The sequence below is a fragment of the Coregonus lavaretus genome (genome assembly GCF_964263955.1).
Source record: "Coregonus lavaretus genome assembly, contig: HAP1_SCAFFOLD_833, whole genome shotgun sequence".
Lineage (NCBI taxonomy): Eukaryota > Metazoa > Chordata > Actinopteri > Salmoniformes > Salmonidae > Coregonus > Coregonus lavaretus.
The window spans coordinates 63,778-80,000 of record NW_028158266.1 but is presented as its reverse complement, the minus strand read 5'-3'; the positions used below and the strand labels follow the sequence as shown (position 1 = coordinate 80,000).

The 16,223-nt window shown below is 41.5% G+C and overlaps 1 protein-coding gene and 1 long non-coding RNA gene across 3 annotated transcripts in view; one reads left to right on the top strand and one right to left on the bottom strand.

The window, feature by feature from the left end:
- LOC311124232 overlaps positions 1-82 on the bottom strand; it is a 1,153-nt gene extending 1,071 nt beyond the window's left edge. For both annotated transcript variants that reach the window (XR_014612738.1, XR_014612739.1), the window contains exon 1: positions 1-82. This exon is cut by the window's left edge and continues 147 nt beyond it. This is a non-coding gene — a long non-coding RNA (uncharacterized lncRNA).
- The window catches only part of LOC311124234 (phosphomannomutase 2-like), a 29,664-nt gene extending 15,248 nt beyond the window's left edge, over positions 1-14,416 (top strand). Inside the window, exons 7-8 of the mRNA XM_084198412.1 lie at positions 3,207-3,322; positions 13,989-14,416. Of these exons, the coding sequence (XP_084054538.1) occupies positions 3,207-3,322; positions 13,989-14,093 (221 nt within the window). The 3' untranslated portion in view covers positions 14,094-14,416. The remainder of the gene's footprint in view (positions 1-3,206; positions 3,323-13,988) is intronic.
- Positions 14,417-16,223: the final 1,807 nt, after the last annotated feature.

The window sequence follows — 16,223 nt, the reverse complement described above, 5'->3', positions numbered from 1 at the left end:
CCTGACCTCTAACCCTAAGGACTTCTCTATTGGTGAGTCTGACCTATAACCCCTGACCTCTAACCCTAAGGACTTCTCTATAGGTGAGTGTAACCCCTGACCTCTAACCACCCACCCTCTCTCTATCCCACCCCACCCTCTCACCCTTCCTACTACCCTCTCTCTATCCCACCCCACCCTCTCTCACCATTCCTACTACCCTCTCTCTATCCCACCCCACCCTCTCTCACCCTTCCTACTACCCTCTCTCTATCCCACCCCACCCTCTCTCACCCTTCCTACTACCCTCTCTCTATCCCACCCCACCCTCTCTCACCCTTCCTACTACCCTCTCTCTATCCCACCCCACCCTCTCACCCTTCCTACTACCCTCTCTCTATCCCACCCCACCCTCTCTCACCCTTCCTACTACCCTCTCTCTATCCCACCCCACCCTCTCTCACCCTTCCTACTACCCTCTCTCTATCCCACCCCACCCTCTCACCCTTCCTACTACCCTCTCTCTATCCCACCCCACCCTCTCTCACCCTTCCTACTACCCTCTCTCTATCCCACCCCACCCTCTCTCACCCTTCCTACTACCCTCTCTCTATCCCACCCCACCCTCTCTCACCCTTCCTACTACCCTCTCTATCCCACCCCACCCTCTCTCACCCTTCCTACTACCCTCTCTCTATCCCACCCCACCCTCTCTCACCCTTCCTACTACCCTCTCTCTATCCCACCCCACCCTCTCACCCTTCCTACTACCCTCTCTCTATCCCACCCCACCCTCTCTCACCCTTCCTACTACCCTCTCTCTATCCCACCCCACCCTCTCTCACCCTTCCTACTACCCTCTCTCTATCCCACCCCACCCTCTCTCACCCTTCCTACTACCCTCTCTCTATCCCACCCCACCCTCTCACCCTTCCTACTACCCTCTCTCTATCCCACCCCACCCTCTCTCACCCTTCCTACTACCCTCTCTCTATCCCACCCCACCCTCTCTCACCCTTCCTACTACCCTCTCTCTATCCCACCCCACCCTCTCTCACCCTTCCTACTACCCTCTCTATCCCACCCCACCCTCTCTCACCCTTCCTACTACCCTCTCTCTATCCCACCCCACCCTCTCACCCTTCCTACTACCCTCTCTCTATCCCACCCCACCCTCTCTCTATCCCACCCCACCCTCTCTCTATCCCACCCCACCCTCTCTCACCCTTCCTACTACCCTCTCTCTATCCCACCCCACCCTCTCACCCTTCCTACTACCCTCTCTCTATCCCACCCCACCCTCTCTCACCCTTCCTACTACCCTCTCTCTATCCCACCCCACCCTCTCACCCTTCCTACTACCCTCTCTCTATCCCACCCCACCCTGTCTCACCCTTCCTACTACCCTCTCTCTATCCCACCCCACCCTCTCTCACCCTTCCTACTACCCTCTCTCTATCCCACCCCACCCTCTCACCCTTCCTACTACCCTCTCTCTATCCCACCCCACCCTCTCTCACCCTTCCTACTACCCTCTCTCTATCCCACCCCACCCTCTCTCACCCTTCCTACTACCCTCTCTCTATCCCACCCCACCCTCTCACCCTTCCTACTACCCTCTCTCTATCCCACCCCACCCTCTCTCACCCTTCCTACTACCCTCTCTCTATCCCACCCCACCCTCTCACCCTTCCTACTACCCTCTCTCTATCCCACCCCACCCACTCACCCTTCCTACTACCCTCTCTCTATCCCACCCCACCCTCTCTCACCCTTCCTACTACCCTCTCTCTATCCCACCCCACCCTCTCACCCTTCCTACTACCCTCTCTCTATCCCACCCCACCCACTCACCCTTCCTACTACCCTCTCTCTATCCCACCCCACCCTCTCACCCTTCCTACTACCCTCTCTCTATCCCACCCCACCCTCTCTCACCCTTCCTACTACCCTCTCTCTATCCCACCCCACCCTCTCTCACCCTTCCTACTACCCTCTCTCTATCCCACCCCACCCTCTCACCCTTCCTACTACCCTCTCTCTATCCCACCCCACCCTCTTTCACCCTTCCTACTACCCTCTCTCTATCCCACCCCACCCTCTCACCCTTCCTACTACCCTCTCTCTATCCCACCCCACCCTCTCACCCTTCCTACTACCCTCTCTCTATCCCACCCCACCCACTCACCCTTCCTACTACCCTCTCTCTATCCCACCCCACCCTCTCTCACCCTTCCTACTACCCTCTCTCTATCCCACCCCACCCTCTTTCACCCTTCCTACTACCCTCTCTCTATCCCACCCCACCCTCTCACCCTTCCTACTACCCTCTCTCTATCCCACCCCACCCACTCACCCTTCCTACTACCCTCTCTCTATCCCACCCCACCCTCTCTCACCCTTCCTACTACCCTCTCTATCCCACCCCACCCTCTCTCACCCTTCCTACTACCCTCTCTCTATCCCACCCCACCCTCTCTCTATCCCACCCCACCCTCTCTCACCCTTCCTACTACCCTCTCTCTATCCCACCCCACCCACTCTCACCCTTCCTACTACCCTCTCTCTATCCCACCCCACCCTCTCTCACCCTTCCTACTACCCTCTCTCTATCCCACCCCACCCTCTCTCACCCTTCCTACTACCCTCTCTCTATCCCACCCCACCCTCTCTCACCCTTCCTACTACCCTCTCTCTATCCCACCCCACCCTCTCTCACCCTTCTTACTACCCTCTCTCTATCCCACCCCACCCTCTCTCACCCTTCCTACTACCCTCTCTCTCGCTCTCTCTCCCACCCACTGTCCCTCCCTCTCTCCCCCACCCACTGTCCCTCCCTCTCTCCCCCACCCACTGTCCCTCCCTCTCTCCCACCCACTGTCCCTCCCTCTCTCCCACCCACTGTCCCTCCCCCACTCCCACCCACTGTCCCTCCCCCACTCCCACCCACTGTCCCTCCCCCACTCCCCCCACCCTCTCTCACTCCTCCCACCCTCTCTCACTCCCCCACCTTCTCTCCTCCCTCCCTCTCCCCCGTCCCTCTCCCCCCTCCCCCGTCCCTCCCTCGTCCCTCCCTCTCCCCCGTCCCTCTCCCACACCCCCTCCCACCCCCACCTCCCTCCATCCCACTCCCTCTACTACTCCCCCCTCCCACCCTCTCCCTCTCCCCCCTCTCCCGTCCCTCTCCCCCCCCTCCTCCCTCCTCCCTCTCTCCCTCCTCTCTGCAGGTGGTCAGATCAGTTTTGATGTGTTCCCAGAAGGCTGGGACAAGCGTTACTGTCTGGGCCTGGTAGAGAAAGACTCCTATAAAACCATACACTTCTTTGGAGACAAAACTAAACCTGTAAGTAGCTTTATAATGACAACCACGTTATAGCTTTATAATGACAACCACGTTATAGCTTTATGATGACAACCACGTTATAGCTTTATAATGACAACCACGTTATAGCTTTATAATGACAACCACGTTATAGCTTTATAATGACAACCACGTTATAGCTTTATAATGACAACCACGTTATAGCTTTATGATGACAACCACGTTATAGCTTTATAATGACAACCACGTTATAGCTTTATAATGACAACCACGTTATAGCTTAATTATGACAACCACGTTATAGCTTTATAATGACAACCACGTTATAGCTTTATAATGACAACCACGTTATAATGACAACCACGTTATAGCTTTATAATGACAACCACGTTATAGCTTTATAATGACAACCACGTTATAGCTTAATTATGACAACCACGTTATAGCTTTATAATGACAACCACGTTATAGCTTTATAATGACAACCACGTTATAATGACAACCACGTTATAGCTTTATAATGACAACCACGTTATAGCTTTATAATGACAACCACGTTATAGCTTAATTATGACAACCACGTTATAGCTTTATAATGACAACCACGTTATAGCTTTATAATGACAACCACGTTATAGCTTTATGATGACAACCACGTTATAGCTTTATAATGACAACCACGTTATAGCTTTATAATGACAACCACGTTATAGCTTTATAATGACAACCACGTTATAGCTTTATGATGACAACCACGTTATAGCTTTATAATGACAACCACGTTATAGCTTTATAATGACAACCACGTTATAGCTTTATAATGACAACCACGTTATAGCTTTATAATGACAACCACGTTATAGCTTTATGATGACAACCACGTTATAGCTTTATAATGACAACCACGTTATAGCTTTATAATGACAACCACGTTATAATGACAACCACATTATAGCTTTATAATGTCAACCACGTTATAATGACAACCACGTTATAGCTTTATAATGACAACCACGTTATAGCTTTATAATGACAACCACGTTATAGCTTTATAATGTCAACCACGTTATAGCTTTATAATGACAACCACGTTATAATGACAACCACGTTATAGCTTTATAATGACAACCACGTTATAGCTTTATAATGACAACCACGTTATAGCTTAATTATGACAACCACGTTATAGCTTTATAATGACAACCACGTTATAGCTTTATAATGACAACCACGTTATAGCTTTATGATGACAACCACGTTATAGCTTTATAATGACAACCACGTTATAGCTTTATAATGACAACCACGTTATAGCTTTATAATGACAACCACGTTATAGCTTTATGATGACAACCACGTTATAGCTTTATAATGACAACCACGTTATAGCTTTATAATGACAACCACGTTATAGCTTTATAATGACAACCACGTTATAGCTTTATAATGACAACCACGTTATAGCTTTATGATGACAACCACGTTATAGCTTTATAATGACAACCACGTTATAGCTTTATAATGACAACCACGTTATAATGACAACCACATTATAGCTTTATAATGTCAACCACGTTATAATGACAACCACGTTATAGCTTTATAATGACCACCACGTTATAGCTTTATAATGACAACCACATTATAGCTTTATAATGTCAACCACGTTATAATGACAACCACGTTATAATGACAACCACGTTATAGCTTTATAATGACAACCACATTATAGCTTTATAATGACAACCACGTTATAGCTTTATAATGACAACCACGTTATAGCTTTATAATGACAACCACGTTATAGCTTTATAATGACAACCACGTTATAATGACAACCACGTTATAGCTTTATAATGACAACCACGTTATATTGACAACCACGTTATAGCTTTATAATGACAACCACATTATAGCTTTATAATGACAACCACGTTATAGCTTTATAATGACAACCACGTTATAGCTTTATAATGACAACCACGTTATAATGACAACCATGTTATAGCTTTATAATGACAACCACGTTATATTGACAACCACGTTATAGCTTTATAATGACAACCACGTTATAGCTTTATAATGACAACCACGTTATAGCTTTATAATGACAACCACGTTATAGCTTTATAATGACAACCACGTTATAATGACAACCACGTTATAGCTTAATAATGGGCAGTGCAAATAGTCCGGGTAGCCATGATTAGCTGTTCAGGAGTCTTATGGCTTGGGGGTAGAAGCTGTTGAGAAGTCTTTTGGACCTAGACTTGGCACTCCGGTACCGCTTGCCGTGCGGTAGCAGAGAGAACAGTCTATGACTAGGGTGGCTGGAGTCTTTGACAATTTTGAGGGCCTTCCTCTGACACCGCCTGGTATAGAGGTCCTGGATGGCAGGAAGCTCGGCCCCAGTGATGTACTGGGCCGTACGCACTACCCTCTGTAGTGCCTTGCGGTCGGAGGCTGAGCAGTTGCCATACCAGGCGGTGATGCAACCAGTCAGAATGCTCTCAATGGTGCAGCTGTATAACGTTTTGAGGATCTGAGGACCCATGCCAAATCTTTTCAGTCTCCTGAGGGGGAATAGGCTTTGTCGTGCCCTCTTCACGACTGTCTTGGTGTGTTTGGACCATGATAGTTTGTTGGTGATGTGGACACCAAGGAACTTGAAGCTCTCAACCTGTTCCACTACAGCCCCGTCGATGAGAATGGGGGCGTGCTCGGTCCACTTTTTTTCCCTGTAGTCCACAATCATCTCCTTTGTCTTGGTCACGTTGAGGGAGAGGTTGTTATCCTGGCACCACACGGCCAGGTCTCTGACCTCCTCCCTATAGGCTGTCTCATCGTTGTCGGTGATCAGGCCTACCACTGTTGTGTCGTCGGCAAACTTAATGATGGTGTTGGAGTGGTGCCTGGCCATGCAGTCATGGGTGAACAGGGAGTACAGGAGGGGACTGAGCACGCACCCCTGAGGGGCCCCTGTGTTGAGGATCAGTGTGGCAGATGTGTTGTTACCTACCCTTACCACCTGGGGGCGGCCCGTCAGGAAGTCCAGGATCTAGTTGCAGAGGGAGGTGTTTAGTCCCAGGATCCTTAGCTTAGTGATGAGCTTTGAGGGCACTATGGTGTTGAATGCTGAGCTGTAGTCAATGAATAGCATTCTCACGTAGGTGTTCCTCTTGTCCAGGTGGGAAAGGGCAGTGTGGAGTGCAATAGAGATTGCATCTGTTGGGGCGGTATGCAAATTGGAGTGGGTCTAGGGTTTCTGGGATAATGGTGTTGATGTGAGCCATGACCAGCTTTTCAAAGCACTTCATGGCTACAGACGTCAGTGCTACGGGTCGGTAGTCATTTAGGCAGGTTCTTAGTGTCCTTGGGCACGGGGACTATAGTGGTCTGCTTGAAACATGTTGGTATTACAGACTCAGTCAGGGACATGTTGAAAATGTCAGTGAAGACACTTGCCAGTTGGTCAGCACATGCTCGGAGTACACGTCCTGGTAATCCGTCTGGCCCTGCGGCCTTGTGAATGTTGACCTGCTTAAAAGTCTTACTCACATCGGCTACGGAGAGCGTGATCACACAGTCGTCCGGAACAGCTGGTGCTCTCATGCATGCTTCAGTGTTGCTTGCCTCGAAGCGAGCATAGTAGTGGTTTAGCTCGTCTGGAAGTCTTGTGTCACTGGGCAGCTCGCGGCTGTGCTTCCCTTTGTAGTCTGTAATAGTTTTCAAGCCCTGCCACATCCAACGAGCGTCAGAGCTGGTGTAATATGATATATTAATGTTGATGTTGTGCTTTAGGGAGGAAACGATATGATATATTAATGTTGATGTTGTGCTTTAGGAAGGAAACAATATGATGTATTAATGTTGATGTTGTGCTTTAGGGAGGAAACGATATGATATATTAATGTTGATGTTGTGCTTTAGGGAGGAAACGATATGATATATTAATGTTGATGTTGTGCTTTAGGGAGGAAACGATATGATATATTAATGTTGTGCTTTAGGGAGGAAACGATATGATATATTAATGTTGATGTTGTGCTTTAGGAAGGAAACAATATGATGTATTAATGTTGATGTTGTGCTTTAGGGAGGAAACAATATGATGTATTAATGTTGTGCTTTAGGGAGGAAACAATATGATATATTAATGTTGTGCTTTAGGAAGGAAACAATATGATATATTAATGTTGATGTTGTGCTTTAGGGAGGAAACAATATGATGTATTAATGTTGTGCTTTAGGGAGGAAACGATATGATATATTAATGTTGATGTTGTGCTTTAGGGAGGAAACGATATGATATATTAATGTTGATGCTGTGCTTTAGGGAGGAAACGATATGATATATTAATGTTGATGTTGTGCTTTAGGGAGGAAACGATATGATATATTAATGTTGATGTTGTGCTTTAGGGAGGAAACGATATGATATATTAATGTTGTGCTTTAGGGAGGAAACGATATGATATATTAATGTTGATGTTGTGCTTTAGGAAGGAAACAATATGATGTATTAATGTTGATGTTGTGCTTTAGGGAGGAAACAATATGATGTATTAATGTTGTGCTTTAGGGAGGAAACAATATGATATATTAATGTTGTGCTTTAGGAAGGAAACAATATGATATATTAATGTTGATGTTGTGCTTTAGGGAGGAAACAATATGATGTATTAATGTTGTGCTTTAGGGAGGAAACAATATGATATATTAATGTTGATGTTGTGCTTTAGGGAGGAAACGATATGATATATTAATGTTGATGTTGTGCTTTAGGGAGGAAACAATATGATATATTAATGTTGATGTTGTGCTTTAGGGAGGAAACAATATGATATATTAATGTTGTGCTTTAGGGAGGAAACGATATGATATATTAATGTTGATGTTGTGCTTTAGGGAGGAAACGATATGATATATTAATGTTGATGTTGTGCTTTAGGGAGGAAACAATATGATGTATTAATGTTGATGTTGTGCTTTAGGGAGGAAACGATATGATATATTAATGTTGATGTTGTGCTTTAGGAAGGAAACGATATGATATATTAATGTTGTGCTTTAGGGAGGAAACAATATGATATATTAATGTTGATGTTGTGCTTTAGGGAGGAAACGATATGATATATTAATGTTGTGCTTTAGGGAGGAAACAATATGATATATTAATGTTGATGTTGTGCTTTAGGGAGGAAACGATATGATATATTAATGTTGATGCTGTGCTTTAGGGAGGAAACGATATGATATATTAATGTTGATGTTGTGCTTTAGGGAGGAAACGATATGATATATTAATGTTGTGCTTTAGGGAGGAAACGATATGATATATTAATGTTGTGCTTTAGGGAGGAAACAATATGATATATTAATGTTGTGCTTTAGGGAGGAAACAATATGATATATTAATGTTGATGTTGTGCTTTAGGGAGGAAACGATATGATATATTAATGTTGATGTTGTGCTTTAGGGAGGAAACGATATGATATATTAATGTTGATGTTGTGCTTTAGGGAGGAAACGATATGATATATTAATGTTGTGCTTTAGGGAGGAAACAATATGATATATTAATGTTGATGTTGTGCTTTAGGAAGGAAACAATATGATGTATTAATGTTGATGTTGTGCTTTAGGGAGGAAACAATATGATATATTAATGTTGATGTTGTGCTTTAGGGAGGAAACGATATGATATATTAATGTTGATGTTGTGCTTTAGGAAGGAAACAATATGATATATTAATGTTGTGCTTTAGGGAGGAAACGATATGATATATTAATGTTGATGTTGTGCTTTAGGGAGGAAACAATATGATGTATTAATGTTGTGCTTTAGGGAGGAAACAATATGATATATTAATGTTGATGTTGTGCTTTAGGGAGGAAACAATATGATATATTAATGTTGATGTTGTGTTTTAGGGAGGAAACGATATGATATATTAATGTTGATGCTGTGCTTTAGGGAGGAAACGATATGATATATTAATGTTGATGTTGTGCTTTAGGGAGGAAACGATATGATATATTAATGTTGATGTTGTGCTTTAGGGAGGAAACGATATGATATATTAATGTTGATGTTGTGCTTTAGGGAGGAAACGATATGATATATTAATGTTGATGTTGTGCTTTAGGGAGGAAACAATATGATATATTAATGTTGTGCTTTAGGGAGGAAACAATATGATATATTAATGTTGATGTTGTGCTTTAGGAAGGAAACAATATGATGTATTAATGTTGATGTTGTGCTTTAGGGAGGAAACAATATGATGTATTAATGTTGTGCTTTAGGGAGGAAACAATATGATATATTAATGTTGTGCTTTAGGAAGGAAACAATATGATATATTAATGTTGATGTTGTGCTTTAGGGAGGAAACAATATGATGTATTAATGTTGTGCTTTAGGGAGGAAACAATATGATATATTAATGTTGATGTTGTGCTTTAGGGAGGAAACGATATGATATATTAATGTTGATGTTGTGCTTTAGGGAGGAAACAATATGATATATTAATGTTGTGCTTTAGGGAGGAAACAATATGATATATTAATGTTGATGTTGTGCTTTAGGGAGGAAACAATATGATGTATTAATGTTGTGCTTTAGGGAGGAAACAATATGATATATTAATGTTGATGTTGTGCTTTAGGGAGGAAACAATATGATGTATTAATGTTGATGTTGTGCTTTAGGGAGGAAACAATATGATGTATTAATGTTGTGCTTTAGGGAGGAAACAATATGATATATTAATGTTGATGTTGTGCTTTAGGGAGGAAACAATATGATGTATTAATGTTGTGCTTTAGGGAGGAAACGATATGATATATTAATGTTGATGCTGTGCTTTAGGGAGGAAACGATATGATATATTAATGTTGATGCTGTGCTTTAGGGAGGAAACGATATGATATATTAATGTTGATGTTGTGCTTTAGGGAGGAAACGATATGATATATTAATGTTGATGTTGTGCTTTAGGGAGGAAACAATATGATATATTAATGTTGTGCTTTAGGGAGGAAACAATATGATATATTAATGTTGTGCTTTAGGGAGGAAACAATATGATATATTAATGTTGATGTTGTGCTTTAGGGAGGAAACAATATGATATATTAATGTTGATGTTGTGCTTTAGGGAGGAAACGATATGATATATTAATGTTGATGTTGTGCTTTAGGGAGGAAACGATATGATATATTAATGTTGATGTTGTGCTTTAGGGAGGAAACGATATGATATATTAATGTTGTGCTTTAGGGAGGAAACGATATGATATATTAATGTTGATGTTGTGCTTTAGGGAGGAAACAATATGATATATTAATGTTGTGCTTTAGGGAGGAAACGATATGATGTATTAATGTTGATGTTGTGCTTTAGGGAGGAAACGATATGATATATTAATGTTGATGTTGTGCTTTAGGGAGGAAACGATATGATATATTAATGTTGTGCTTTAGGGAGGAAACAATATGATGTATTAATGTTGTGCTTTAGGGAGGAAACAATATGATATATTAATGTTGATGTTGTGCTTTAGGGAGGAAACGATATGATATATTAATGTTGATGTTGTGCTTTAGGGAGGAAACGATATGATATATTAATGTTGATGTTGTGCTTTAGGGAGGAAACGATATGATATATTAATGTTGATGTTGTGCTTTAGGGAGGAAACGATATGATATATTAATGTTGATGTTGTGCTTTAGGGAGGAAACGATATGATATATTAATGTTGATGTTGTGCTTTAGGGAGGAAACGATATGATATATTAATGTTGTGCTTTAGGGAGGAAACAATATGATATATTAATGTTGTGCTTTAGGGAGGAAACGATATGATATATTAATGTTGTGCTTTAGGGAGGAAACAATATGATATATTAACCCTCCTGTTGTCCTGGGGTCATTCTGACCCCAAATTAAATCTTTTGCCGACAAAATATGTTTTTTATTCATCAATTGGTCTGAAAATAACGGTAGTTGTTTAATACTATGCTCTTTATGATTCAAACAAATTTGAAGTAATTTGATTGAATTATGGGTGTTTTACTAAATGTAATAACTTCTGTTGTCCTCTGGGGTCAAAAAGACCCCGCAGCACAAAGTTTACATACTGCTTGGCAAAACATCTTTGATCATGTTTCTTTGATGTGTGGGGTCAAGCAATGGATATGACAACAACAACAACAAAAAAAGTATTTTCTCACAGGTGTTTGGGCATTTCACATTTTAGTCTGAGAGAGACAGGCAGCACAATGAGGAGGCAGAAGTTTTATAATGCACAGGAGGCTTGCAAGATAATTTTTGAAATAAAAGAAAATAATGACCAGGAGGACAATGCTGCACATAATGAGGATGAATCAACTGATGAAGAGGGTTCAGGGTCAGAAGAGGAGGAACATAATGATGAGGTGATAGATCCAACATACAGACAGCATGCTACTTCTTCCTCCGAAGATTCCCCCACATCTCCTGCTGCAGAAATGGAAGATGATTATGAATATAAGGAAATGGATGAACGTGATGATGACGTAGAATCTGAAGCTGGTATGGAAGAAGTGTCAGAAGTGGAGCACTGCACCTATTATGATGAAGAATCAACAGATGAGGTAGAATCTGAAGTTGAAATGGAAGAAGTGTCAGAAGTGGAGGACATCATCTATTATGATGAAGACGAAGAATCAACAGATGAGGTAGAATCTGAGGAAGAGGACCCAGCTGACCCTGAACCCTCTTCATCAGTTGATTCATCCTCATTATGTGCAGCATTGTCCTCCTGGTCATTATTTTCTTTTATTTCAAAAATTATCTTGCAAGCCTCCTGTGCATTATAAAACTTCTGCCTCCTCATTGTGCTGCCTGTCTCTCTCAGACTAAAATGTGAAATGCCCAAACACCTGTGAGAAAATACTTTTTTTGTTGTTGTTGTTGTCATAACCATTGCTTGACCCCACACATCAAAGAAACATGATCAAAGATGTTTTGACCCCACACATCAAAGAAACATGATCAAAGATGTTTTGCCAAGCAGTATGTAAACTTTGTGCTGCGGGGTCTTTTTGATCCCAGAGGACAACAGAAGTTATTACATTTAGTAAAACACCCATAATTCAATCAAATTACTTCAAATTTGTTTGAATCATAAAGAGCATAGTATTAAACAACTACCGTTATTTTCAGACTAAATATGTAACACAGAATTGATTGAAAATGTATACTGTATGCTTTATAAACAGTCAAACCAGGCAGGACAAAAGGTGTGATTATGGGCTGTCATTAATAAAAATAAAATGATTCAAAAACAGCATCCTCACTAAACTTTTACAAATACCACTCAGTGATAAGTCAAATAGTCAAAATAATAATAGGTCAAAATAATTCATAGTTTCATTGTATTTTTACTTAAAAACAGGGTATACTTTTATGTAAACAAGGTCTATTGGCTCTAAATTCCAAAACAAATGAAAAAAATTATAGTAATGGGTTGAACAGAAGTAAGACTAAAGATGTAACACAGAATTGATTGAAAATGTATACTGTATGCTTTATAAACAGTCAAACCAGGCGGGGTCATTTTTGACCCCAGAGGACAAAAGGTGTGATTATGGGCTGTCATTAATAAAAATTAAATGATTCAAAAACAGCATCCTCACTAAACTTTTACAAATACCACTCAGTGATAAGTGAAATAGTCAAAATAATAATAGGTCAAAATAATTCATAGTTTCATTGTATTTTTACTTAAAAACAGGGTATACTTTTATGTAAACAAGGTCTATTGGCTCTAAATTCCAAAACAAATGAAAAAAATTATAGTAATGGGTTGAACAGAAGTAAGAATAAAGATGTAACACAGAATTGATTGAAAATGTATACTGTATGCTTTATAAACAGTCAAACCAGGCGGGGTCATTTTTGACCCCAGAGGACAAAAGGCGTAAGGCATTTGGGAGGACAACACGAGGGTTTGTTGTGCTTTAGGGAGGAAACAATATGATATATTAATGTTGTGCTTTAGGGAGGAAACAATATGATATATTAATGTTGTGCTTTAGGGAGGAAACAATATGATATATTAATGTTGTGCTTTAGGGAGGAAACAATATGATATATTAATGTTGTGCTTTAGGGAGGAAACAATATGATATATTAATGTTGTGCTTTAGGGAGGAAACAATATGATATATTAATGTTGTGCTTTAGGGAGGAAACAATATGATATATTAATGTTGTGCTTTAGGGAGGAAACAATATGATATATTAATGTTGATGCTGTGCTTTAGGGAGGAAACGATATGATATATTAATGTTGATGTTGTGCTTTAGGGAGGAAACGACTATGATATATTAATGTTGTGCTTTAGGGAGGAAACAATATGATATATTAATGTTGTGCTTTAGGGAGGAAACAATATGATATATTAATGTTGTGCTTTAGGGAGGAAACGATATGATATATTAATGTTGATGTTGTGCTTTAGGGAGGAAACGACTATGATATATTAATGTTGTGCTTTAGGGAGGAAGCAATATGATATATTAATGTTGATGCTGTGTTTTAGGGAGGAAACGACTATGATATATTAATGTTGATGCTGTGTTTTAGGGAGGAAACGACTATGATATATTAATGTTGATGCTGTGTTTTAGGGAGGAAACGACTATGAGATCTATGCAGATCCCAGAACCATCGGACATGAAGTCACCTGCCCTGAAGATACACAACGCATCTGTCAAGACCTGTTCTTCCACTGACACACAACAGGGATTAGATTTCTAAAGTGCCAAAGGGACAGATTCTCTTCCTGCCCTACCATGTGATCAGGTGACCATTAGGGCTATTATGGAATTATGGGTAATGATTCATTGTCATGCACATGGCCACGTTTGTCATAGTTGTCATTTTTGATAACTTGAAAAAATGCATATCTGAAAGTTAGCTTGGAGTGACCTAATGCATACAACACCGCTTTGGTGACACCTCTGTTTAGAAAACAAATGGTTTTGTCCGCTGGGAACTTTTTTATTATAAACCATTGTATGGTAGTTATGTTTTTCAATAAACACCTTAGAAAACATCTCTATATGCTGTGTGATTGGTGACATGTACCATTAAACCCAACCCAATACAAAAACATTATACAGTGTGTTTGGGACCTTTACCATTGGAGACCTTTAGAGACCATTAGAGACCATTGGAGACCATTGGAGACCACTGGAGACCATTGGAGAGAATTAGAGACCATTAGAGACCATTGGAGACCATTGGAGACCATTAGAGACCATTGGAGACCATTGGAGACCATTGGAGAGAATTAGAGACCATTGGAGACCATTGGAGACCATTGGAGACCACTGGAGAGAATTAGAGACCATTAGAGACCATTAGAGACCATTAGAGACCATCGGAGACCATTGGAGACCACTGGAGACCATTGGAGACCACTAGAGACCATTAGAGACCACTGGAGACCATTAGAGACCATTAGAGACCATTGGAGACCATTGGAGACCATTGGAGACCATTGGAGACCATTGGAGACCATTGGAGACCACTGGAGAGAATTAGAGACCATTGGAGACCATTGGAGACCATTGGAGACCACTAGAGACCATTAGAGACCACTGGAGAGAATTAGAGACCATTAGAGACCATTAGAGACCATTAGAGACCATCGGAGACCATCGGAGACCATTGGAGACCACTGGAGACCATTGGAGACCATTGGAGACCACTAGAGACCATTAGAGACCACTGGAGACCATTAGAGACCATTAGAGACCATTGGAGACCATTGGAGACCATTGGAGACCATTGGAGACCACTGGAGAGAATTAGAGACCATTGGAGACCATTGGAGACCATTGGAGACCATTGGAGACCACTAGAGACCATTAGAGACCACTGGAGACCATTAGAGACCATTAGAGACCATTAGAGACCATTAGAGACCATTAGAGACCATTGGAGACCACTGGAGACCATTAGAGACCATTAGAGACCATTAGAGACCATTAGAGACCATTGGAGACCATTGGAGACCACTGGAGACCATTGGAGACCACTGGAGAGAATTAGAGACCATTAGAGACCATTAGAGACCATTAGAGACCATCGGAGACCATCGGAGACCATTGGAGACCATTCGAACTGCTGTAGCCTAATGGTTTTCTTGTTCGCCAGGAATGTTCTAACTAATCCAGACGTTTATTGAAGGGAATAAACCACACACAGGAGGGGCCGTTTCCTGGACACAGATTACGCCTAGGAGAAGGACAAACTGATGTGCTTTCATGGAGGACTGGCTTGACTTGTGAGGATGTCCACACCATGTATTTTTATCAGGAGCAAAAGCTATTGGTTTTCTACCCAAAGTGGCAAAGAAATTGTTTCATTTAATAAAAACAAGAGACCAGCGAAATGGATGAAATGGTGTGGCAGGAAAAGCAGCATCGAGGGGGCAAAACCTGGTACTTTCACACTTATTTATGGTGGAAAATACTTCAATGGCTAATTTCTCTGAACAGGAGAAAAAGCACATCACCAAATTGACTGAGAATACATTGCATCGTTTCTCTGAACAGGGGAAAAAGCACATCACCAAATTGACTGAGAATACATTACATCGTTTCTCTGAACAGGGGAAAAAGCACATCACCAAATTGACTGAGAATACATTACATTGTTTCTCTGAACAGGGGAAAAAGCACATCACCAAATTGACTGAGAATACATTACATAGTAGAAAGAAACAATCCTCCAAGCCACAGCTTCATACCACTGGTCAAACATACAGTGAGGGAAAAAAGTATTTGATCCCCTGCTGATTTTGTACGTTTGCCCACTGACAAAGACATGATCAGTCTATAATTTTAATGGTAGGT